This window comes from Typopeltis vanoorti, chromosome 15 (genome assembly GCF_054136105.1).
Source record: "Typopeltis vanoorti isolate ZY-2024b chromosome 15, IOZ_Tvanoo_1.0, whole genome shotgun sequence".
Classification (NCBI taxonomy): domain Eukaryota; kingdom Metazoa; phylum Arthropoda; class Arachnida; order Uropygi; family Thelyphonidae; genus Typopeltis; species Typopeltis vanoorti.
In genome coordinates, this window is record NC_143563.1 from 30,076,651 (window position 1) to 30,101,311 (window position 24,661).

At 36.1% G+C, this 24,661-nt stretch overlaps 1 protein-coding gene across 2 annotated transcripts in view; it reads left to right on the forward strand.

Annotated features, from left to right (window-relative positions):
- The window catches only part of LOC150098556 (EARP-interacting protein homolog), a 74,773-nt gene that overhangs the window by 38,421 nt on the left and 11,691 nt on the right, over positions 1-24,661 (forward strand). For both annotated transcript variants that reach the window (XM_090404964.1, XM_090404963.1), the window contains exons 7-8: positions 12,489-12,625; positions 24,139-24,306. In XM_090404964.1, the coding sequence (XP_090261090.1) occupies positions 12,489-12,625; positions 24,139-24,306 (305 nt within the window). The remainder of the gene's footprint in view (positions 1-12,488; positions 12,626-24,138; positions 24,307-24,661) is intronic.

The window sequence follows — 24,661 nt, forward strand, 5'->3', positions numbered from 1 at the left end:
AATGGTTAGTTGAAAATGTGGTGGTGTGCCATCCTGCTGGAAAATGCAGTTGCACTAATGAAATATTATCTACTTTCACTATCGTAAACATGTAGAGTATAGGTGTTGGTTGTTATTCATAATAGGCTTCATGGTATAAGCAACACACTACGAGGAAAATAATTAATTTATTGACTTACTAATATTTTGTTGGATTTCCAACCCCACCATCTTCAGAGCACAAATTATGAATGTGATAAGCACACAGCCCTTAATTAGATAGTTGTAGAGATGGTTCAAATTGTAACTGAAAAGGAACTACTGTCCTAACAAATTGCCCTCTAGGGGCCAGATAAAAACAAAGTTAATTCAGAAATCAATCAGGCTAAATGTTCTTTGAATGACAGTCTTCCGATCTTTGGCAAATTAATACAGCTGTGTATGTTGAGGTTTGGGAGGGGGGGGGGTGCTTCATAGCTGATATTGATTCTAAAAATAGCCTCTCAGATCTATAATGACTTCTGTGCAGCACAGTTTGTCTTTTTACATTTAATTCTGCATGAAGGAATGAGTCTAGATGTCTAGACTCATTCTGATGTCTAGAGCATGTTCTACCAGTCCTAACTTGTCATACAGGTGATTGCAGATATAGTTTTATGTTCTTCAAGGTAGATGTTAACAAATCTATTATTATTACTATTATTACATGACACCTCTAGGAAGTCCAAAGACACATCAAGGGAGGGCACCAACTCTACAGCTCTGTCTCCACTACCCACAATAAACAGCAACTACACCATCACCATCTACTGCCCACCACTAGTGTTTTCACAGACAATCACAAACATCCATGCCCATGGCGGTATTCGAACCCTCAGCCTTTTGGCTTGAGAGCGAATATGCTAACCACTTGGCCAACCAGGCTGGCAAATCTACCAATTCAAAGTAGGCTAAGTTGCAGGCACAAGAAACGTTATACACTCTAGGATATGCAAGAGGATGAATCTGATCCTTAAGAAAGGAGATTAAGGTTGCTAGCGCTACAAAGATAATATTTGTGTAGAACTTTATGTATCCTTTCTGATGTTCCTTAAATATAAGGGATAGGAATAGTTTTACTGTGATCTGAATAGGTAAGGAATTTAATAATCAAGATCAAGACTTCACTTAATTTTATCAATTATGAATCTACAAGGAGCTATTTTATTATTTTGTTTTTTATAGTATTCTCCCTTATCATCATTAATTAGTCCCTGAAAATGGTGATGGAAAACAATCATTTTCTTCACGGCATGTTTATGGAGAACAAGACCATTTTTCCTTTGAAAAGAAATCTACTTGAAACAAGTTTCAAGTATCATCTGCAGCCAACAAAGAAGCAGTATGTGCTGTGTTGGAAATGATTTGGTGACTCAAATGAACTCAGTTTAAAATATATCAGTGTGTAAATGCATATACAGTTCAACATGAATTAATGTGCCTAAAATTAAGAAAACTCAAGACCTTTATTACATCAATCGTACTATTAATAATACGAATATCTCAATTGAGCCAGAAGACTCATGACTCATCGTGGGGGATCCATTATTCACACAATACCTATCATACCTTTCCTTAAACTCATTCATTGATGAAGCACTCACAGCCACCTCTGGCAACCAATTCCACCCTCCAAGTAAAGAATCTAGTCCTATAACATCCTTGCTAACCATACTCTTATACAACTTCCACTGGCGATCCCATGTTCTCTCACTTTTTTTTTGCCATGTGCTGAAAAATGTCTTCAGTGTCAATCTTATAAAACCCCTTTAATAACTTAAATGCTTCTATCATGTCCCCTCTTTTTCATCTATTAACTAATTTTTGAAGCCTACAGACCATCAATCTATTCTCATAGGGAGCATTCCATAGACCTGCCACAATGTTTGTCACTCGTCTCTGAATCCTCTCCACAACTTCCTCATCCCCACGGAATGTTTTATATGGCCTTATATATGGGAACAATAACCTCTCTGAATGATATAATCACGTAATCACAAGAAAGATATTTATTTAACCAAATATTTCGGTCTGGAAATAGCAGACCATCGTCGGTGGTATTACAAGAACAGTTTAAAAAATATACAAGCTAGAATACTAACAATAGATCGTTGAAATTAGAACATGCCGCGTGATGTTATATCACTAAGTATGAAACGAAATATTTTGAAGTAGAAACATGATTGAATTTGCTATAAAAAAAAAAAAAAAAAAAAAAAAAAAAAAAAAAAAAAAAATTAATGAGTAATCTTGATTAGGCTTTCCCAGATTTTTGATATAGATATGCAGTCATTACGATTCAGGTTGGGATGATGCAGCAAGGCCTCCACGCTTTCCTTGAACAAACGTTCGAACCTATAACGGGATCTATGTAAGAGGCGCGTTTTGGACCAAAGGATGCTGTGGTCAGTTTCAATCCCGTGTTGAGCCAAACCAGACTTTTCAGGTTTATTGTGAAGAATGGATGATTGATGTTCTTGGATTCTTTTTTCAAGAGAACGTCCAGTCTGTCCAAAGTAAGAGAGATCACAGTTGCAAGGAATTTGATAAACTCCAGGAAGAGATAAAGTTGAGCGTTTGTCTTTAGGAGAAGGAAAATGAGAAGACAATTTGTTAATAGGAGAATACGTAGCTGTTAAATCATATTTCTTCAAAATTCTTGCGATAGGTTCTGAAATACCGGAGATATAAGGAATAGGTACTCGACGTATTGAATCTTTGTTGTTTTGTGGAGGATTATAAGATGTAAGAAGACGTTGAATACTTTTTTCAGAAAAGCCATTGAGTTTCATGTGTTGCTGGATAGTAGAAAGTTCTTTCTGTAGATAATCAAAAGTAGAACAATTAGTTTTGGCTCTTTTGATGAGACATTTTATAATTCCTGTTTTATGACATGGATGATGGGCTGATTCTTTCAGAATATAACGACCTGTGAATGTTGGTTTCCTGTATACTGTAGTTGTAAGAATATTTGAAGATGATCGGATGAGGAGAACGTCTAAAAAAGATAACTGGTTGTTTTCTTCTAATTCCATAGTAAACTTTATGCGATGATGTAAGGAATTAATACAGTTTAAAAAGGAAGATAAAGTGTTTTTACTGTGAGGCCAAATAGCAAATATGTCATCTATATATCTTACCCAAAAAGATGGTAGAGGGAAACTAGATGTGAAGAGGACTTTTTCTAAATGTTCTAAATAAAAGTTGGCTAAAGCTGGAGAAAGAGGACTTCCCATGGCTGTTCCTTCTACTTGGCTATAAAATTTGTTTTGACATATGAAATAACCAGAATGTATAACGAAATCGAATAGTTTTATAATATCTTGAGGAAAGATGTCAGCAAGTAGTTTTAAAGTTTCTTTAAGAGGTACATTGGTGTATAAAGATTCTATATCAAAACTAACCATAAGATCTGTAGGTTGTAATGAGACATCTTTTAATTTTTCTAAGAAATGTGAGGAGTTTTTTAAAAACGAACTGGAGTTGCCAATGTAAGATTTCAGTAATTTAGCTAGATATTTGGCTATACGGTAAGTAGGAGAATCAATGCAATCTACTATTGGACGAAGAGGATAGTCAATCTTATGGATTTTTGGAAGGCCATAAAATCTAGGAGGTCTTGCAAAATGAGTTTTAAGTCTTTCAATTGTGTCTTTATCCAAACTGATGACTTCATCAAGGAGAGAATTTAATTTCTTTAGTTGTCTGTTGGTTGGATTATAATCAATTTCTTGATATGTGGAGCGATCTCGAAGCAAAAGAGAAAGTTTTCTTCTGTAATTTACTGAGTCCATAACTACTGTTGCTTTTCCTTTGTCAGCTTTAGTGATAATGAGGTGATTATTTTTTCTCAAGGACTGTAAGGATTTCATTTCAGAAGGAGATATGTTAGAAGGAGGAAGTTTAGCCTTAAGTAGAGAAGAAGCGACTTCTAGGCGAAGAGCATTAGCTTTATCGCTGGTTAGATGATTAAGATTCCTTTCAATGTTAACTAGGAAATCTAGATATGGTATTTTATTTGGAACAATAGAAAAATCATGTCCTTTTGAAAGGATGAGGGTTTCGCTTTTAGTCAAAGGACGTCCGGATATATTTACAATCCAATTATCTGGAGTTATGAATGGCTTGGATTGTTTAGACGAAAGAGCCTCATATTTACGGTTAAGATGTTGACTTAGTTTATTATAAGCACGTTGAGTAGAACGTTTAGCTACATTTAGAACTATGTGAGAAAGATGTGGATCCAAATTTGTGGATATATAGGTGCGTAAATCAGAAGTCTGATGACTGTGAATAGCAAGATCACGTTTAGCAGCTTTAAGTTGATTACGGATTAGAGATAAACTTGTGTTCCGGTAAATATTATGAGCTCCAGGAGATTTTATTGTTTCTTTAATCTTAGCGAAATTGGGAATAATCTTGTTGTCGCGGCACTTTTTTAAGAAATTAATCTTTGCTCGTAACCTACCTTGTATAACTGAAAGTTTTCCTAATTTACCAGTTATTTTGGTAGCATTTTCCCCGTGAAGGATAAGAATTTGTTGTTTTAAGGATACTTGCGACATAAGACTGAATGATATAATCACGTAATCACAAGAAAGATATTTATTTAACCAAATATTTCGGTCTGGAAATAGCAGACCATCGTCGGTGGTATTACAAGAACAGTTTAAAAAATATACAAGCTAGAATACTAACAATAGATCGTTGAAATTAGAACATGCCGCGTGATGTTATATCACTAAGTATGAAACGAAATATTTTGAAGTAGAAACATGATTGAATTTGCTATAAAAAAAAAAAAAAAAAAAAAAAAAAAAAAAAAAAAAAAAAAATTAATGAGTAATCTTGATTAGGCTTTCCCAGATTTTTGATATAGATATGCAGTCATTACGATTCAGGTTGGGATGATGCAGCAGTTATATCACTAAGTATGAAACGAAATATTTTGAAGTAGAAACATGATTGAATTTGCTATGTCATTGATAAGAAATGAAACAATAGAGGACCAAGTACTGAGCCACCCTGTGGTACACCACTGGTCACTTTTTTTTTTTTTTTTTTTTTTTTTTTTTTTTTTTATAGCAAATTCAATCATGTTTCTACTTCAAAATATTTTGTTTCATACTTAGTGATATAACATCACGCGGCATGTTCTAATTTCAACGATCTATTGTTAGTATTCTAGCTTGTATATTTTTTAAACTGTTCTTGTAATACCACCGACGATGGTCTGCTATTTCCAGACCGAAATATTTGGTTAAATAAATATCTTTCTTGTGATTACGTGATTATATCATTCAGTCTTATGTCGCAAGTATCCTTAAAACAACAATAACCTCTCTATCCCTGTTTATTAGTGTGTTCTTCAACAGCCACATAATCTGATGTGCTGTTTTCATTACCTTCACAATATACCCTCTAAACTTTCAACTTCCTGTCCACAATCCAAGTGCCTGGCCTCATAAGTTTTCTGCAGTTGAGTTCCATTAATATAGTACACAGCTTGTGATCTCTTCCCTTCTAGCAGCCATTTACTTTTGTCCACACTGCTAATCTGTTTAAGTCTTCCTGCAGGATATCTGCATTACATTTGTTTACCATTGCTCTTCCCAGTTTAGAATCATCAGCAAACAATTGAAATTTCCTATCAAATTAATTCCTATGTCATTGATAAGAAATGAAACAATAGAGGACCAAGTACTGAGCCACCCTGTGGTACACCACTGGTCACTTGGCTTCTCCTGGACTAAACCCCTTCCATAAACCATTCATTGATATCTGTCCATCACCCACCATTAATCCAATCACCAGATTCATAGCCATCCTCATTTGCTCCAATTTATGCAATAGAGTTCTATGTGGAATCTTGTCAAATGCTTTTGCAAAGTCTAGCAGTATCACTGAGTAGCCATTTCCTTTATCCAACTCCTTTGTCACTTGACTATAAAAAAGTAAGCAAATTACTAAGGCAAGACCTACCCTTCACAAAACCATATTTTCCCTTATAGAGTATCATATTCCTATCCACCCAGTCATGAATTCTGTTTTTCACTAATTTCTTCAATACCTTAAATCACCACCCCTGAGATACTGATTGACCTGTAATTTTCTACTTCTCTTACCTTCCTTTCTATATGTGACTTAGCTGTATGTAATAGCCAAGTAAATTAGTCTGCTGATGTGTATATTCTTTGGCTAATTTATTTATTTGTTTTACAAGAGGCAAAACCTGAGTTTCCAGGAGAGAGAGTAAACCTTGCCAATCTTTATTATATTGTAGTACAAGACCAACAAACTTGCCTTCAATTGAAAAGCTTTTAGAAATGTTGCTTGCATCGTTATTGGGATTCAAATCTAAAGCTTCCTGAAAAATTATAACTTAGTTGCTACGGCAGTAGATTATGTTGTTATAGGAAATAAAATAGATAAAAAGTTAGCAATTAAAAATAGACTTATTTTAATACATTGAATATATGTACACATACCAGCCACTTAATTAGAAACTTCACAGAAATCAGTAGTTTCTGTATAGGTATGTAACTGCCATTACTGATTCTCTTCAATTGTGTAGTGTTCGTGCAAGCTCCTGATAAGATAAGTATTATTTTCAGTTATCGTTGATAAAATTAGTTAACATTGCGTAGTTTTGTTTGCCTTGCGTATTTTAGTGCGTCTGTTTGTGTGTTTTTGGTGTGTATAACTTATTATTTGATAAAATACGTTGCAATAATTATGGCACCTGTACGAAGGAAAATGGCGGCCAGTAATGATGGTTCGCCATCGTTATCAAAGAACAATAGTATAAAAGAAATGAGTCAGTGTACTAGCTGTGAAATGTACGCTTTATGGAGTGCAGTCGGAGTGTGGATAGATGATAATAAAGGATTTAATGTGTGTAGAAAATGTAGGGAGAATGAGGAATTGAAGTGTATTTCGGATCGTGAGTGTGATATTTTTGTCAACCTTCAGAATGAAGAAAATAGCGATATGACAAGAAACGGCAAGGTTATGCATGAGAATTATGAGAGTGTGAATGATAGTATTAATGGTTTCTCAGAGAATAAAAAAATGAGATAGATGCATTGAATGAGATCGCGTTGTTGAATGGTGCGATAGAAAGGGCAAAACAGCAGCTAGAGTGCATGAACAAAAGTCGACTGAATGAACCAACCAATAATAAAAGGTATGACAGGAAAAATAGGCGTATGAATGTGAACATGAACAAAATGAAGGATAGAGTGTGCTGTATGGAGACTCGTTAGTACGAGGTGTGTTAGTAGAGGATTTGACAAAATCGTACCAACCTGGTGCGACCATAAAGGATGTAACTGAGTCTATTAGAGAGCAAAAGGAAAGTGTGAAAGAAATGATTGTTGTGGCAGGCACGAATGATTTGAAAGGAGATAAAATGGAAATGATAGAGGACCTGAATGAATTGTTTGAGGTAGCAAAAGAAAAGAGTGAGAGAGTTAGAATGATTAGTCTTTTGCCACGGTATGACAGTGAAATGTTTAAAAGGAGGGCCATAATTGCGAATGACTTTATGCGTGGGTTATGTATGACGAGTGGTGTGGAATTTGTGGACGTGTGGAGTGAGTTTGATGGGCGAAAGGATCTATATAAGATGGATGGCTTGCATTTGAATGGTTATGGTGTAAGAAGACTTGAGAAAGTGTTGCTGAATGTAGTGGATGTGCAAATTCAGGGAAACTAGATTCGTTAAGGGGGGGGAGTAGATATACAGTCCTTAGGGAGGCAGTTGAATGTAAGAATGAATATAATATGCTAGAGCAAATAAGGACAACAAACCAGAGTGGGATAGTTAATAAGGCATCAAGGTAGGGTTGGGGCTAATGGGGGTCTTAAATTCATGTACACTAATACTAGGAGTATTAGGAACAAGAAGGAAGAGTTTTTGGCCATGGTTGGCACTTCCAGACCACAGGTTATTGGTATTAGTGAAACATGGCTGACTGTAGATGATATAGCTAGTGGGATTGAATGTGATGGGTATAGTGTGTTCAGGAATGACAGAGAGAATAAAATGGGGGGAGGAGTATTGTTGATGATAGCTGATGAGCTACAGCCAAGGAGAACAGAAGTTGAATTGCAGGATAGAGAAAAGAGCACATTTGAGGCCATTTGGTGTGAGATTGTGGCTAGCAGAACTAAATATACAATTAGGTGCTGCTATAGACCAGGTGATGGAAAAGATGGTGGTGACAGTATGCACAAGCAAATAGAAGAAATGAGTGGAAGGAGGGTGATTATTATGGGAGATTTCAACTATGGTCGCATTGATTGGAGTGAGGAAAGGACACACGGGAGGAAGGAATTGGATTTGATGCGGTTATTAAGGGATAACTATCTGCGACAGCATGTAATGGAAAATACTAGGGGTCAGAGAGTGCTTGACCTAGTAATTACATCTGAGGATTTGGCTGTAACAAATATGACCACATTGCCACCAATCGGTGAGAGTGATCATAGGGTCTTGACTTGGGAGGTGGCTAAAGGTGTAGAATTTTCAATTAAGACAGGGTACATGTGGAATTATCGGGCTGGAAAGTATGACAAGCTTAGGAGTTTGATTGGCTCAGTGCCATGGCATGTACAACTGCAAGGACTAGAAGTTGATAGTGCATGGGAGGTGGTTAAGAAGTGCTTGCATGAAGCAATGGCTGACTGTATACCTAGAGTCCGAATAATAAATCAAGTAGGGGTTAAATGGATGAATAACACCATTAAGCTTGAGCTGCAAAAAAAGAAACAATTATGGAGGGAATTTAAGGAGAAAGGTGACCGGCAGGCACATGAACAGTATAAAGCGCAGGCCAGAAGGGTGACGAGTGTGATAAGAAAAGCAAAAAACGATTACGAAAGAACATTGGCCATGCGGGCTAAAGAGAATCCTAAACAGTTTTTTAGATATGTAGCAAGTAAAAGGAAAAATGTACATGGCAGAATGATTTTAAAGAATGCCGATGGTAGGGAGGTAACTGAATCAGTTGAGATAGCTGAGTTACTGAGTGAGCACTTTGCAAGAATATATCATCCAGGTGGTGACATTGCAGAAATGAATAAACCAGTAGATTATACGGGAATTGTGGTGAATGAAGTGGAGGTGAGTAGTCTATTGCATAACCTCAATGTCAATACATCTGTGGGGTTGGATGGTATACCAGCTCGTGTAGTACGAGAAGCAGCTAATGAATTGTCAGTACCCTTGACCATTTTGTTTAATTTGAGTCTCGGGTCTGGGTTAGTCCCGAGTGGGTGGAAGGAGGGGAAAATAGTTCCACTGCATAAAGGTGGTTCCAAGACCGCTGTTGTAAATTACCGACCGATTAGCATATCAGGAATCATTGTCAAGGTCTTAGAGAAATTAGTCAAAAAAAGAATACAGGATTGGATAGATGAAAACGGGATATTGTATGGGGGACAACATGGTTTTGTGAAGGGTAGATCATGCCTCAGTAACTTGCTCACGTTTTATAACACAGTGACAGCTGAACTGGATAGGGGTAATGGGTTTACAGTGATACTACTGGACCTTGCCAAGGCCTTTGACAGGATACCACATGGAACCCTAATCAGTAAACTGGAGCAGATGGGGATAGATATAGGGTTGGTAAGATGGATAGGAGGGTGGTTGAAGGAGAGATACCAGAGAGTGGTTTATTCAGGAGTGGAGTCAAAAAGACGTAGATGCAGAAGTGCTAGTGTAACGAAGTGGAGTGCCGCAGGGCTCTGTTCTTGGACCACTGCTTTTCAATTTGTTCATCAATGATATTGGAAAGGATTTGAGAGGAAGTGTTCACTTGTTTGCTGATGATGCAAAGTTGGGTAGAGCAATTGTGAGTGCACAGGATGTCAAAATTTTACAGGATGATTTGGATAGTTTGGAGGACTGGGCTAGGAAAAATGGATGTCAATTTAATGTGGCAAAGTGTAAGGTTATGCACTTTGGGGTGATAAGAATAGCAGCAGTATATCGCATAGGTGGAACCGTACTCCAGGAGATTGATGAGGCCAGGGATTTGGGAGTGCTGGTGGATAGGGAGTTGAAGTTTAGGGGGCACATTGCAAAAGTAACTAAAACAGCTCACCAAATCACTTGGCTTATGAAAAATACTTTAACATGCAGAGAGAAGCAAGTTGTTGTTCCTCTGTATCGAGCCTTAATAAGACCCCATCTGGACTTCTGTGCCCAGTTATGGGCACCAGGGTTTCTGTGGAGTGGAGTGGAGAGGGTCCAGAGACGAGTGACCAAGATGATAGCAGGTCTGTGGAATGAACCTTATGAGAATAGGTTGAGGATTTGTGGGTTGCAGAAATTGGACGATAGGCGAAGGAGGGGTGATATGATTGAGACATTCAAATTACTGAAGGGTTTTTATAAGATTGATCCAGAAGATATTTTTGAAAATATGACTGATGGTGGGAGGACTAGGGGCCATGCATGGAAGCTGGGCAAGAGCGTGGTTGACAAGGGTGTTAGAGCTAGGTTTTTTACTTGGAGAGTGGTGAATGAGTGGAATAAGCTTCCAGAGTCTGTTGTGGGTGCTACGACCGTGAATGAGTTCAAGGCAAGATATGATAGATACTGTGTGAATGTTGAATAGTTGTTCCAGACATGATGTTAGGGCCTCCCTCGATGAGTCTGTTGAATCCTTGGAGTTTCCCGGAACAATAATAATAATAATAATAATAATTCCCTGTGCGCAGTTTGGTGAGATATGGGTTGGGAACAGCCTTCATTAAATGCTTTGGTCAATTGCTGCATACAGGAAGTTCGGTTTGTCCGTACAAGCCTTCAGTTGCAAATTCGTTCCTGACAGACTGTCTTAAGACCACAGTTACTCCTCTTAGACCAGCAACATGGGTTATTTTTCTGCTAATTAAAGACCCAGGATATGTCACCTTTTGAGAAACCAGTCAGCTCTACTGTTTTCAGAACTGATGGCTTCAGCTAGACAGGTCCACAATAAGCCCTTTATTGAACACTGAAAGATCCTTTGTTTATTTCCTTGGGATCTACACTATTGAGAATTACTGACCAGCAGCATTCTTAAATAGTTGCCTAGAAAATGTGGGCAACCAAGTATTTTGCATATATTCTGCATAAGTGACATTTACATACATCTGTATAAAGGTTTTTAATTCAGGGTAGGTATGTGTACTTAATATAAAATGGGATGTATATTAAGTGCATGCATTCAATAGGTTGGCTTTGAAAAGTGGGGGGAATGGAGTGAAAGAATCTTTATTCTTATGAAAAACTTAGTCCAACCTCATCCTTTATATTTATATAATACAAGTAAACTGGAGAATATAATAGAACTCCATTGGTTTTCTTTTTCATTGCATTTTGTGCATTAAAAAGAAAATCTATTTTTCTCTTCTATTGCATTTTGTGTTTGAGATCCATATTATCAAGATGATTTTTTATGCATTCCATAAGTTCTTTTGAGTATAGAGCTCTCTGATTCATAAAATTGTATCCATATCTGAAGCCATCCTTCTCTTTTGCAGTATTTCTTCTTCCTGCATCCTCGTGTAGCCTTAATTTGACTTAATAATATTTCATACATAAGATTTAAACTGCTTTTGGATATCTGAAGCCTTTCACCAAGCTATTCTCTGACCTTGTTAACAATTACTCTTTTTGCTGAATTCCTGTGAAGTCAGTAACACATTCAAGTTAACACTTCTATCAGAATGGTGACGGATATTTCGTTGATAGTAAGCAAGAGCTCGTTACCCGCACAAAAATAGGAGAATCGAGAAAATGCTCAGTGATTCAGGGAGGAAAAACATTAGAATGGTGAAATGGTTATAGTTCAGAACAACAGATTTGGAAACTTTTATGATTTAAGCTATATATATTTGAGCTAAGAGCCTGTGTAGCTCAGTAGAAGTGCCGTTTGCAGTCTATGGTGCTTGACCGCAAGACGAAAGACTTGGGTTCAAATCTAGTCGCCGACTAGAGGAACATTTTCTAAGCCTTTTCTTGACTGGTTCCCGAGTTAGTCGATCACTGGCATTGGCAAGCGAATTTTTTTCTCCTGGAAACTTGGGTTTTTTGTCGTGTAAACTCAAGAAAATTGGCCGTCAAACCCACACTATTTTCAGACATTAAAAAATATTCTGTTAGAGACCAAGATGTTAGCACTTGTTAACCGTCTTTTTCACTGTGTACCGATTAATTAGTGATAGCCTTGGGCCTTGAACTGCCCACTCGGTCTCCAAAAGTTAGATAGGGCTAAAACGGTTTCGCCTACTCTCTATGCGGAAACAAAAAGCCGTTAGCTGATTTTAGCTTATAGCTGATATTTGAGCTATACACATTAATACCAGAGTGAGTAGCCTGTAATTAATATTATTTTTTTATTTACTACTATAATTCTGATTTTGTCGATATCATTTTAATAAATAATGAAGAAGTTTATTTTCTGTAATCCTAGTTGATAGGTTCCGCCAGTGCAGAAATGAAAGGAAAGTCAAAATTTACTTCTGTGCATTGGAATCCTCATCAGAATTGTAATTTAGTTGCTACAGCAATAGACACAACTGTTCAGAGCTGGGATCTTCGTTCAATGCAGTAAGCATATTTTCTACATTAACATAATAACAATTTTATTATAGAACTGTAATATTTTAAATATATTTTGATGATATCAGATATAGACAAGAGAGACCAGGTAGAATTTTTTTGTTGTTGTTGTTTGTTTGTTTTAAGTCATTTCTAGTATGCTTCTTTTTATTGCACACTTGTTGGAAAATATGATTTTAGATTTTAGTTCTTGGACTCAAAATTTCCTTGGTCTGTTTTATTTGTTTCATTTTCTGCCTTCTACCACACCACTTTACTAACTGAACTTTTTTCTTTACTTTCCTCAAATCTGCAGTCTTCCTGCTAATCTCACAGAAAAATTGTTTTCCTTCTTGACTTTAATTTGTACATCTACAAATATGACACTGTAATAGACACTTCCTGGGAAATGTGTTATGCATTATGGGATACTTAGAGCAGTTTTTAGTGAAGACAGCTGCTCTTATTATACTAGTGGCTTGTTATGAAGATATCTTGCATTCAAACTTTTATTGCTTGCACCCACTTGGGTAAAATAAAGCTGAAACAAGAATATTATTTCTTGTCAAGTGTCATATATAATACATGAATCACTCCAATTCTCTGCTTTCACTGTCCCATCAAGTAAGTTGCTGAAGTACTTGTCATCTCAGTGATGATCTTACTCAAAAAGTACGTGTATCCACCAGAATTATCATGTAATTCTGTTTACTTTCCCAATGGTCTTTTCTCTGCAGATAACACTTCAAACTATATGGCTGATGTTTAAATTATCAAATAAGTATAATTGTTATCCATTTAATGTTTGTGCATTGATATCTGAGCATATAAGCTATTTATCTGCTATCATTAATTCAGAAAGAAACTTGGATAAAGTAATAAAGTGAAATGATGAATGTATGTTGAAAAAAAAAGAAGCCAACCAGGCAGTTTGATTTCACTTTGGAAGAGTAAGTGTGGATTTTAAGGGCATTTTTTTTTAATATAAATCCCAAACATGAGAGGCAAAAAAACTTCTGGCATATTACTGCCATGTGTAGATGTAGTTGAGGGCTGGAAAATAATGAGCCTGTTAGCATTTTTCTTGAAAAGCTGGAGGTTGTAGGTGTTAGGGAACACTTCCCAAGAAAGACTGTTGCAGAGAACAGACAGAGATAGAATAAAAGAGGAGGAGGATAAGAAGAAAACAACAGTTTCAGTGCATTTGTAGTTGGATCAAAGGCATGCTGCAAATGAACTACTATTACTATGAAACTGTATTTGTAAGATTTGGGGAGGGGGGGGTTCATTTTTAAATCTACAGATCTATTCATATTGGTTTTGCTTTCAGTTTTTCTTTGGAAAAATCAAATTTAGAGGTAGTAGTATGCAGCAGTAAACTTTATAGGTTGGTCATGCACATGAAAGAGACACTAGATTCCTTTATTTCATGTGTTCTTCTGACTAGTTTAGTTGAAAACTCCATATAAAGATAATCTTCACACCATAGATGGAATTTAAACTCATGGAAATAAAATTGGATGTGAGAATTACAGAAGAATTTCCTTACTGAGTGTTCCATGTAAGATTTATGCAAGCATACTAGAGAAGAGGCTAAGAAAAACTTCCATTAGAGCAAGCTAGATTCAGGCAAAAGGGGTTCATTGATACTAACTGATCTGCAGAACATTAGAAGTGTCCTTCTGCATCCTGTTCTTCTGACTTTATTTAGATAAACTACTTGACAGAGTAGTACAATGAAGTTAACTGTATCTGATAAGTAACCCAACTAATGTAATATCATTAAGTTTGGCAAGGGAGATGTGGTGAAGTTTTTTGCAAGGATAGAAAAATCAAAACCTTTTGGTGAACTCAAGAAGTTAAAGACACATCCTGGAAAAGAAGAAGAAATATTAAAAATTCCTGGCAAGTTAATCAGCTGGTTCCCTGATGTAAGACTTTGTGAAAACTTTAGAAGATAAATATCATGATGGTATTATGATATTCCTTATGCTGTTGAAAATGCCTAAAAATGAAGAAAAGAAAACTACTGTAAAAGGAATTGTACATTATAAAGGTAAGGTAAAAACCAAAGATCTTTATCTTCAGTTTTTAACCTTACCTTTATAATCTATATTCTGGATATATGGAGTAATTATTTTGAAAAAAATTGTTGAATAAAACAAGCAGTGACAGAAGAGTGATAGACACTATTCAAGAGAAATGCAATTAGGAGAAAATTATATATCAGTACTTGAAGTAGAAAAAAGTCATTAGAAATCTGAAATGTAGAAAGGCAGCTGGACTGGATCATATTCCAGTGATTCCACTCAAGACAATATTTGGTAATCTTTGAAAGGACATTCTCTGGATATCTCTGGAGGTATCCAAACCATTTTAATTGCTGTTTAAGAATTATAACTATATTATTATTATACATGCACCTCCATGGAGTCCAAAGATTCATTGCAGGAGACCCAATTTATCCACACAATCTGTCATACCTCTCCTTGAACCCATTAACAAACAAAGCACTCACAATTGAATGACAACCCATTCTACTCATTCACAACTGTCCAAGCAAAAAATCTAGTCTTCACACCCCTACTAACCACACCTTTATTCAACTTCCAGGGATGACCCCCTTGTTATTCTGGTCTCTCTAGCCAAGTGCTGAAACATTATCTCCTCCATCAATCCTATAAAACTCTTTAAGCAACCTAAATGTTTCTATCATATCTCCTCTTTTTCTCATATCAGCCAACTTCTGCAATCCACAAACCCTCAATCTAGCCTCATAGGGAACATTCCGCAGGCCACTCACCATCTTAGTCGCTTGCCTCTGAATCCTCTCCACCGCCACCTCATCCCCAAGAAGCCCAAGGGACTAGACTAGCACAGTAATCCAGTTGTTGGCATATCAAGGCCTTATAAAGAGGAATAACAACTTATCTTTACATGTTAATGTGTTCTTCAATAGCCAAGTAATCTTATGAGCTATCTTAGCAACATGTCCTCTAAACTTTAACTCTCTGTCTACTCACCACTCCTAGATCTCTAGCTTCATCTGTTTCCTAGTACAGTGCCATCAATGTGATACATGGCTTGTAATCTATTTTTCCCAAAATGCATAACTTTACATTTCTCCACAACCGAAACCCAGCTTTTACCCATACTGACAGCCTGTTTAAATTATCCTGTAAGCTCTTCACATTGCCTTAATTAACTATTACTCTTCCTAATTTTGCATCATCAGCAAACAGCTGAATATTTTCTTTCAGGTTATTTCCTACATCATTTATGTACAAATTAAACAGCAATGAACACACCACTAGGCACCTGTTTTTTCCTTGATTCTGCTTCTCCATATACCACTTTTTTATATCTGCCACTAGGGCCACCCTCTTTTACACTTAACCAGTATCATATCCATCCCCCATTTGTTGTAATTTGCTTAACAGAGTTCCATGCAGTATTCTGTCAAATGCCTTTGCAAAATCATTGTGTAGCTATTTCCTTTATCCAATTCATCTGTTACTCTATTATAAAAAGTTAGTAAATTACTAAGACATGACTGACTCTTCACAAAGCCATGTTGACCCTCATACAGTATCACATTTTTATCTAACCATTCTTGAAATCTCTTTTTGACCAATTTTTCTAGTACTTTTACCACCATGCCTTAGATGCTGATTGGTCTAACAGGGATAGACAACTATGCATCCTTTTGGAGCCAAAATAATTCTGATAGGACTTAGAAGAGTCCCAACCTTTGACCGATGTGATGGTACGGGAGTAAGTGAGTGTGTGCACATGGTGAGGCTGTAACGAGCTTGTAAGAACTGCTGTGACTAGTTACACACCTAATTTTAAGGAGCTTACTAAAAAAATGGATACTGGGAAAGCCTATACTAGTAAATAAGTAACTAAAATTATTGTATCAACTTTGAAATTATTCTAATTGTTCAAAGTAAACTTCATTTAATGTGTTTCAAATTAAACTTTTTATTGCAGTAATTTTTATTAACCCTCTTTTTCTCTCTCTCTCTCTTCTCTTCTCTCTTTTTTTTATTTTGTTCCTCTTTTTTGTTGTCTCTCTTCTCTTTTTCTTTATTTTTTTCTTGGTAGATCGTGAAGAGCCACATGACACGAGCTGCATGCAGCTCATAAGCCACGTTGTGGCCACCCCTGCTATAAACTATAACAAACTATACCTGATGTTTAGTGAGAGTTGATTATAGCACAGCACATATTTTTATTATGACCAGTCTATAATTTGCTACTGCAGTCTTAGAACCTCCCCTTAATCAAGGGAATTATTTTGCCCTCTTTCCACTTCCTTGGAACTCTACCAGGGCTGAGACTTAAAGAGCCTAGTCAGAGGCGTTGCCAGTTCCCTTGCACATTCTTGCAGAACCCTAGTTGATATCCCATCCAATTCCACAGCTGTATTTATATCGAGATTCTGCAATATCCTAAGCACCTCCAATTCATCTACCTCTGTTCCCACGTCAGTGTCTATCACATATGTTAAAGCAGTAACCTCACGAGGATGATATACCCTTGCAAAGTGGTCATTCAGTAATTCAACTATTTTATCTGCTTCTGTCTCCTCATGACCATCATCACTCATTCAAGTTAATCTTGCATAGCCATTCTTCCTCTTACTTGCCACATAAGAAAGAACTCTTTAAAATTTCTTTTGTCCTGCTTGACTTGATTCTTCTCATAATCTGATTTTTCCTTCCTTGCCATTCTTGGTCACCTTTCTTGCCTGAGCTTTGTACTGTTCGTGAGTTTGCTGGTCACCTTTCTCGTTATATACCTTCTGCAGCATTTTCTTTTGCAGCTCATGCTTAATGATATTACTCATCCATCTAACTCCTATCTGATTAACCCTCCTTACCTTAGGTATACAGTTTCATATTGCTTCCTCTAGATGACCCTTAACTATATCCCATGCACTTACATCCTTATCCTGCAGTGTTTTATGCCACAGCACATATTTAAGCTTCTTCCTAAACTTATCATAATCACTTGCCATGAATTTCCACATACTCTTTCATGACAGAATATTCCTCATGTTTTACAGTCGCCTAAATCAAGACAGCATGGTCACTTTCACCATTTGTGGGTAATGCCTTGTAAGGTCACCTTGGTTATGATGACTCTTCTGATCTTGTGACCAGGTCCAATACTCTCACACTCCTAGTCCCATCCATCACACATAGCATTAAGTAATTATCTCTTAGTAGGTGTATAAATTCTATTTCCTTCCTGCCATGTGATCTTTCTTCCTTCCAGCTTATATGTCCATAGTTGAAGTCCCCCATAATAATCACTCGACCTGTACTCATTGTACTAATTTGGCGATGATGCATGTCTTCCAGATCATCTGTGGAACTCCCTGGTCTATAACAATAACCAACTGTATGTTTTGTCTTACTGGCCTTAATCTCACACCAGACTTCAAATGAACAGCCACCCTCCTGCATATCTCCTATTCTTTTTGGCTGCATTTCATTCATTATCATCAGCAGTACCTATCCCCATCCTGTCTTCTCTGTCTTATCTGAAAATACTAATCCTTTCACATTATATCCCTATAGCTACATCATCACCTAGTAGCCAAGTCTCACTAATCTGTATAACTTTTGGTGAGGTTGCACAAACCAAAGCTAAAAACTCCTCCCTCTTGTTCCTGATACTACTGGATTAGTATATAGAAACTACAGCATCCCTTTAAGCCCTCACCTACCTTTACTTTCTGAATTGACTACTCTATTCAATATTTTTGCCTGAGAGACTAGATTCCTCACTTGGTCATTCTCACACTCAGTCACTTCACAAATTTTACTTGATTTTGAAAGTAAAATTTGTGATCTTCTTCTTAGCCCATCTAATATAATGATCACATTGGATATAGGTTCTCTATTTACCAACATACTTTTAATGTTGATTTAAGTAAATGCTGGCCTGGTTGGCCGAGTGGTTAGCGTATCCGTTCTCCAGCCGAAAGGCTGCAAGTTCAAATCCTGCTGTGGGCATGGATGTTTGTGAGTGTCTGTGAAAATACTAGTGGTGATAGTGGGCAGTAGATGGCATTGGTGTAGATGATAGTGGTATTTGCTGTTCATTGTAGTTGGTAGATTGAGTGGTGGAGACAGAGAGTTGTATAGTAGATGACCTCCCCCCCGATGAGTCTTTGGACTCCCTGGAAGTGTCAAGTAATAATAATAATAAAAAATCAACATACTGTTGATTTGATACAACAGCCATCAAAAGGCCACTAATCTGAAAAGTATATAAGACAAGAACACAGAATAAGTACTAGTTATGCCAATGTCAGTTGTACTGCCCATGAGTATACTTATTATAGCATGAAAAAATGTGAGTAGATGTTAGTTTTTCCTAAAGAAAAATGTTACATTATTCCTAAAGAAATATAATATTCTGAAAATATTTTATGTATTGCTTAAACTTTAGATATAATACTATACAGGGTGTTTCAGAAGAAATATGCCAAATTCAGGGATTGATTCCTTGAGGGATTTTAAGTAAAAAAAAAAAAATTATATCAACATAGGTCTGATTCTAGAAGGTGAAGAGATATGGTCATTTCATGGTTCATTTGCTAATAAATGTAACACTACATTTGCTGTAGTCTAGTGTTCTCGAATTATAAAGCATTCTATCTTGTGCTAATAAATCATGATCATCATCAAATTCCTGACATGTACCCTCAAAGGGGTGCACAGGATATGATAGTACTACACGAAAAATTTACATCATTACTAACTTCCTATCTACAGCTTTCCTCCAAATCAGTCTGTTACTTGTCAAGACTCCAACATTATCAGATCTTATGTTTCTATTGTCTAAGGCACTTTGTATCGTATCAATCCACCTATATCTTGGTCTTCCTCTAGGTCGTTTTCCTGCCAACCTGGCAGAGAACACTTGTTTTGCTAATCTTTCCTCGCCCATTCTGTTTAAGTGACCATACCAAATGAGATTAGCTCTGCTAATGCATTCCTGGATGCTGACAATGTCAAGTTCTTTCCTAATATCCTCGTTTTTAATATGATATTGCCATTGATGCCATCTGTTCACACCTCTAATCTTTCTCAGGACTCTCATATCTGCAGTCTCTAATCTTTGGTCAAGTGTTTTACTTCTGACAAAGCTCTCAGATCCATAAGTTAAAACTGGTTTGAACACTGTCTTGTATACTGCTAATTTAGTTTTCTGACTAATTTCTCTCTTATTCCATATGAATTTATTCAATTGACTTCCTACCATACCAGCTTTGTTGATTGTCTATTTCCATATTTAATTTACCATCTTCACTAAAAATGGTGCCTAAGTAGCTGAAATGTTTTACTTGTTCTACAGGTTCTTCGTTCAGAACACAGTTGAAATTTTCAACGATTCTACCTATTTTCATTGTCTTTGTGATTTTATTGCTGACCTTCATACCATATCTATTACAACAGTTATTCAATTTAGTAAGAGAATATTGCAAACTTGTAGCAGATTTATTTAGAAGTATAACATCATCTGCATAAAGCAAAGAGCTGACATTAACATCTCCAATTCTGATATCATGTTTAATACCACTTCCTTCATAATGTGATCCATATAGATAATGAATAACAGAGGAGGTAATGTACATCCTTGTCTGACACTAGATTTATCATTAAACCATCTTCCTGTACCTCCTAATTGCTGACTTACAACTCAAATAAATACTAAATATTGCTCGATATAATGCCCCATTGACACCATATAACTGTAGCACATTGAGTAGCTTCTCTCTTGACACCTTGTGATATGCCTTTTCCAGATCGACAAAACTTAAATACAAATCTTTGTTATACTCCCATGCTTTCTCAGCTATTTGTCATAGAGTGAAGATCTGATCCTGACAGCCTCTATTTGGCCTGAATCCAACTTGTTCTTCACCAAGCTTTTCTTCCACAATTCTTCTCAACCATTTCTCAAGTATACTGGCATAAATCTTGCCAGGAACACTCAGTAGGGAAATACCTCTGTAATTCTCACATTCAGTTTTATTTCCCTTTTTATATATGGATGCTATTAGAGCTCTACTCCAATCATCTGGAATTCGTCTCTCTGTCCAGGCCTTCTGAACTGTGCAGTGCAGCCACTGTAAGACTTTTATGCTACTATACTTCAGCATTTCTGGTCGAATATCATCTACTCCTGCTGCCTTTCCACATTTCAAGCCTTTGATGGCTTTTTCTACTTCAAGTATGGATATGTATTCCTGACTGTATGCCTGTTGAGTGTTTTTTACCACTGTGATATCACTGCTTGTTTCATTTAGCAATTTTTCAAAGTAATTACTCCATACTTCAAGGATATCTTTTCTTCTGTTTTCATGTCACCTTTATCATCTCTAACTTCTTTTACAGCACTCTTTCCTCCATTTCTAAGCTTCTTCAACAATCCAGAATTTCTTGCCACCTTCTTGATATTTATTTTCTATATTCTTGCCAAAGTCCTCCCATGACTTTTGTTTGGCTAGTTTTACACAGTGTTTAGTTTTCTTGCATTTGTCTCTGTATTTTCTAAGAGCACAAGCTGAGTTATTTGCCAGGAACTTTTGTTATGCTTTCTTCTTTTCCTTCACTGCCTCTAACTTCCTGTGTCCACTATGGAGTTCTGATTTTTCTATCCTTGTAGACAACCTCACCACATGCTTCTCTGGTTGAATCAATCAGGGTTTTCTTCAAGACTTGGCAGTGAATCGCCAAGGTTTGGTTCTTGTTCTCAAACTTTTTCATTTTTTCTTCAATAAGTATGTATATTTTAATCTACAGTTTACATCTGAGAGCTGCTCAACTTTTATACACTTTAAGACTTTCTTACATGTCATTCTTTTCAATATGAAATTCAATTTTATCCTGCTCAAGACTAAATAGTAATCACTTCCAATTTCAAATCCTCTGTACTCTCTGGTGTCCTGACACCAGGGAGAAAATATCACTGTCAACAATAAAATAGTCAATGAGACTTTTCTTATTCCTTGCCTCTCCATGTGAATTTGTGCACATTTTTATGTTGGAATATGGCATTCAATAGCAAAATGTTTGCCATTGTGAACAATACTTATAATGAGTATTTATGTGCTGATGAAAATTTTATACATAGCTGAAAGAATTTCCAATGCTGGTTTTTGATAAATGTATGGTATAGACTCATTGAGAACAAATTAACTGGATTATGTATGTTAAATGATTGTCTTGGCAGGGATGATATGTCTTAATGATGATATATGTATTCCATTGTGATGAAGCTCCTTCACATTTTTTTTTCCTGACAAGTTTCTGATTATCTGTACTGTCACTATCTACAACCTTTGGATTAATCAATGAAGTACTAATCCTTGGTTAATTGTATCTCCTATTCTCAGTCCTTCAGATTATTTCATCTGAAGCCCACTGAAATGCAAGGTTTAACAATAGGAATGCACTGCATTAAAAAATCTGGACATTACCAATGGAAAGAACAATGCCAGCATTAATTTGAAGCATGTCTATTTCAAGGCAGATATTATGAGCAACTATTATGAAATATTTATTGATTTTCCAGTTTAAAATGAAGTTTTCAAAAAACTTTCTAAAGCTGTATAAATAAACTTTTTTTTTAAACTTAATTCTAAAATAAATGTTTAATAGGGTATTCTGTTTTTTTTTGTTGCAATTTTCTAGCCTGGTTGTCCAAGTCAATAGCACTTTTGTTATTTTATTGCTGATTTTCATTCTAGGTTTGTTACATAAATTATTCAATTTAGCTAAGGAATCCTGAAGACTGGATTTAGTAACATCATCAACATAAACTAAAGAACTGAGATTAATGTCCCTGATTTTGATATCTGGTATAATGCCACTTTCCTTTATAATGCAATCCATTCGCTGGCCTGGTTGACTGAGTGTATAGCATTTCTGCTTTTCAACCAATAGGTCATGACTTTGAATCTCATTATAAGTATGGATGTTTTTGAATGTCTTTAGGTGGGAGGCCTGAAGTCGCTTGAAAATGTCCGATGCTGGGTCTCTAGAGTAGGTTTCCTAGATTATGTGAAGAATAAATAAATAAAAAATTAATAATAATAATAAAATTGCTATATCTCTACCACTTTGATATATGTTGAACTTTTTTGCTTAAAATTACTCAAAGAATCAATTCCTGAAGTTTAGCAGATTCCTCCTGGCAGGAATGCCCCAGGAAGAGTCTGCTAAACTTCAGGAATTAATTCCCTGCTATAAACTCATATAGTTAGGCTATTTAGTTTTATTGCTGATTACTAACAGCGGAAAGGAGTGATGACAAGGAGGCCATCCCTGGAATTTACGAAAGGAAGCTGTGTGCAAGAGGGTGAGAAGTGGTTTCTTTGCATGGAGGGTGGTTGAACCGTGGAATGCATTGCCTGATAGAGTGGTGAGAGCAAGAACGGTCAATGAGTTCAAGGAGTGGTATGATAGACTGTGTTTCCTAGGAGGCACCTCCCGTGATGAGTCTTGATAGACTTTGTGTTTCCTAGGAAGGACCTCCCGCAATGAGTCTTTTGACTCCATGGAGGCCTGAATAATAATAATACCATATTTTTCGATAGATAACATGCACCTAATGTATAATGTGCACCCTCAACATTTTCATCACGCCTTTTGATGTCTAGATAACTTGCATGCGTCAAAAAATCCTACACAGTACAGTTCAAGATTGAAGTGGTAGAAGTAGCAAAGGAAAAAGGGAATTGTGAAGCTGGTAGATTGTTGAGTTGGAGAAAGTAGTGTTCGTGAATGGTGAAAGGCTGAAACAGCCCTGAAATGTTTACATATGAGGAAACATGCTATGAGGTTTAGAAGGTGCTTGTGGCCAACCATAGAAAAAAAAACTGTTTGATTGGGTTGTTAGTGAAAGAGCTAAAGGTATCAGAATATCTGATGTCCGTGCATTGCAGGAATTGAAAAGAATTGCGGAAAACTATAATATAAAGGATTTCAAGGCCTACCCCATCTTGGGTTTTTGGATTTATGAAGAGAAACAATTTAAGAAATGGTTTCATTAAAGCACAAGGGAATGCAGTTGTGTCCAGTGACAATTATTATGCACATGACGATGTATCTTCTGAAATAGAAGCTGAAGAAATACCAAACGAAATTTTTAACACAATTGATTCTTTCATTATTGAGTCTGATGAAGAATTTTTTGGATTTGAATAGTGTAATGTTCAATAAATATTAAGTAATACTTCTACCTTAGTTTTGTTATTACATTTGATTTACCTCTCATAACTTTCAAATGTATACCGTGCATGTTCATTTTTTAACGAATTCAGACTTTTTTGTATAGATAACGTGCGCGTTATCTATTGAAAAATACAGTAATTATTATGAGAGAAAAAGAAAACAGTTATTGTACCAACAGAGATATTTATTAATTATTAAACTATTAAAAATAAATGATAAGATGCAATAGTTGTTTTATGTATAATAAAAGTTATTTTTTTTTAGGCAAGCATGGACAATTGAAGGAAGTCATGGTCAGCTGGTAAGAGATATGGACTTTAATCCCAACAAGCAGTATTATTTAGCCACTTGTGGTGATGATTGTCAAACAAAATTCTGGGATGTCCGGAACCCACATTCTCCTGTTGTGGTACTCTCAGATCATTCTCATTGGTAATTTTTCATGTGATCAATTATAGATCAATTATAGAATCACTATTTCAGTTCTTGATTTGGCTATTTTGAAGGATTCATTTATATTATACATGTGCCAAGATGAGGACTATAATCCTTAGTCCATCACAAGTCCAGAACTTTTTTTTCTAGACTTGCCACATCCATAAAAAATTTATTGTATACACTTCTGAAGATGCTAACATTAATAGATCACACTGGTATCCAGATCCAGTTATGGGACTGAAAGAATGGAGAGTGCATGCATAATGCAATTGTAGTAAATACTGTAGGAAACACTGCTATAATGAAATTATGGACTATCATGAACAAATTAACTCTACAATTCCTTCTG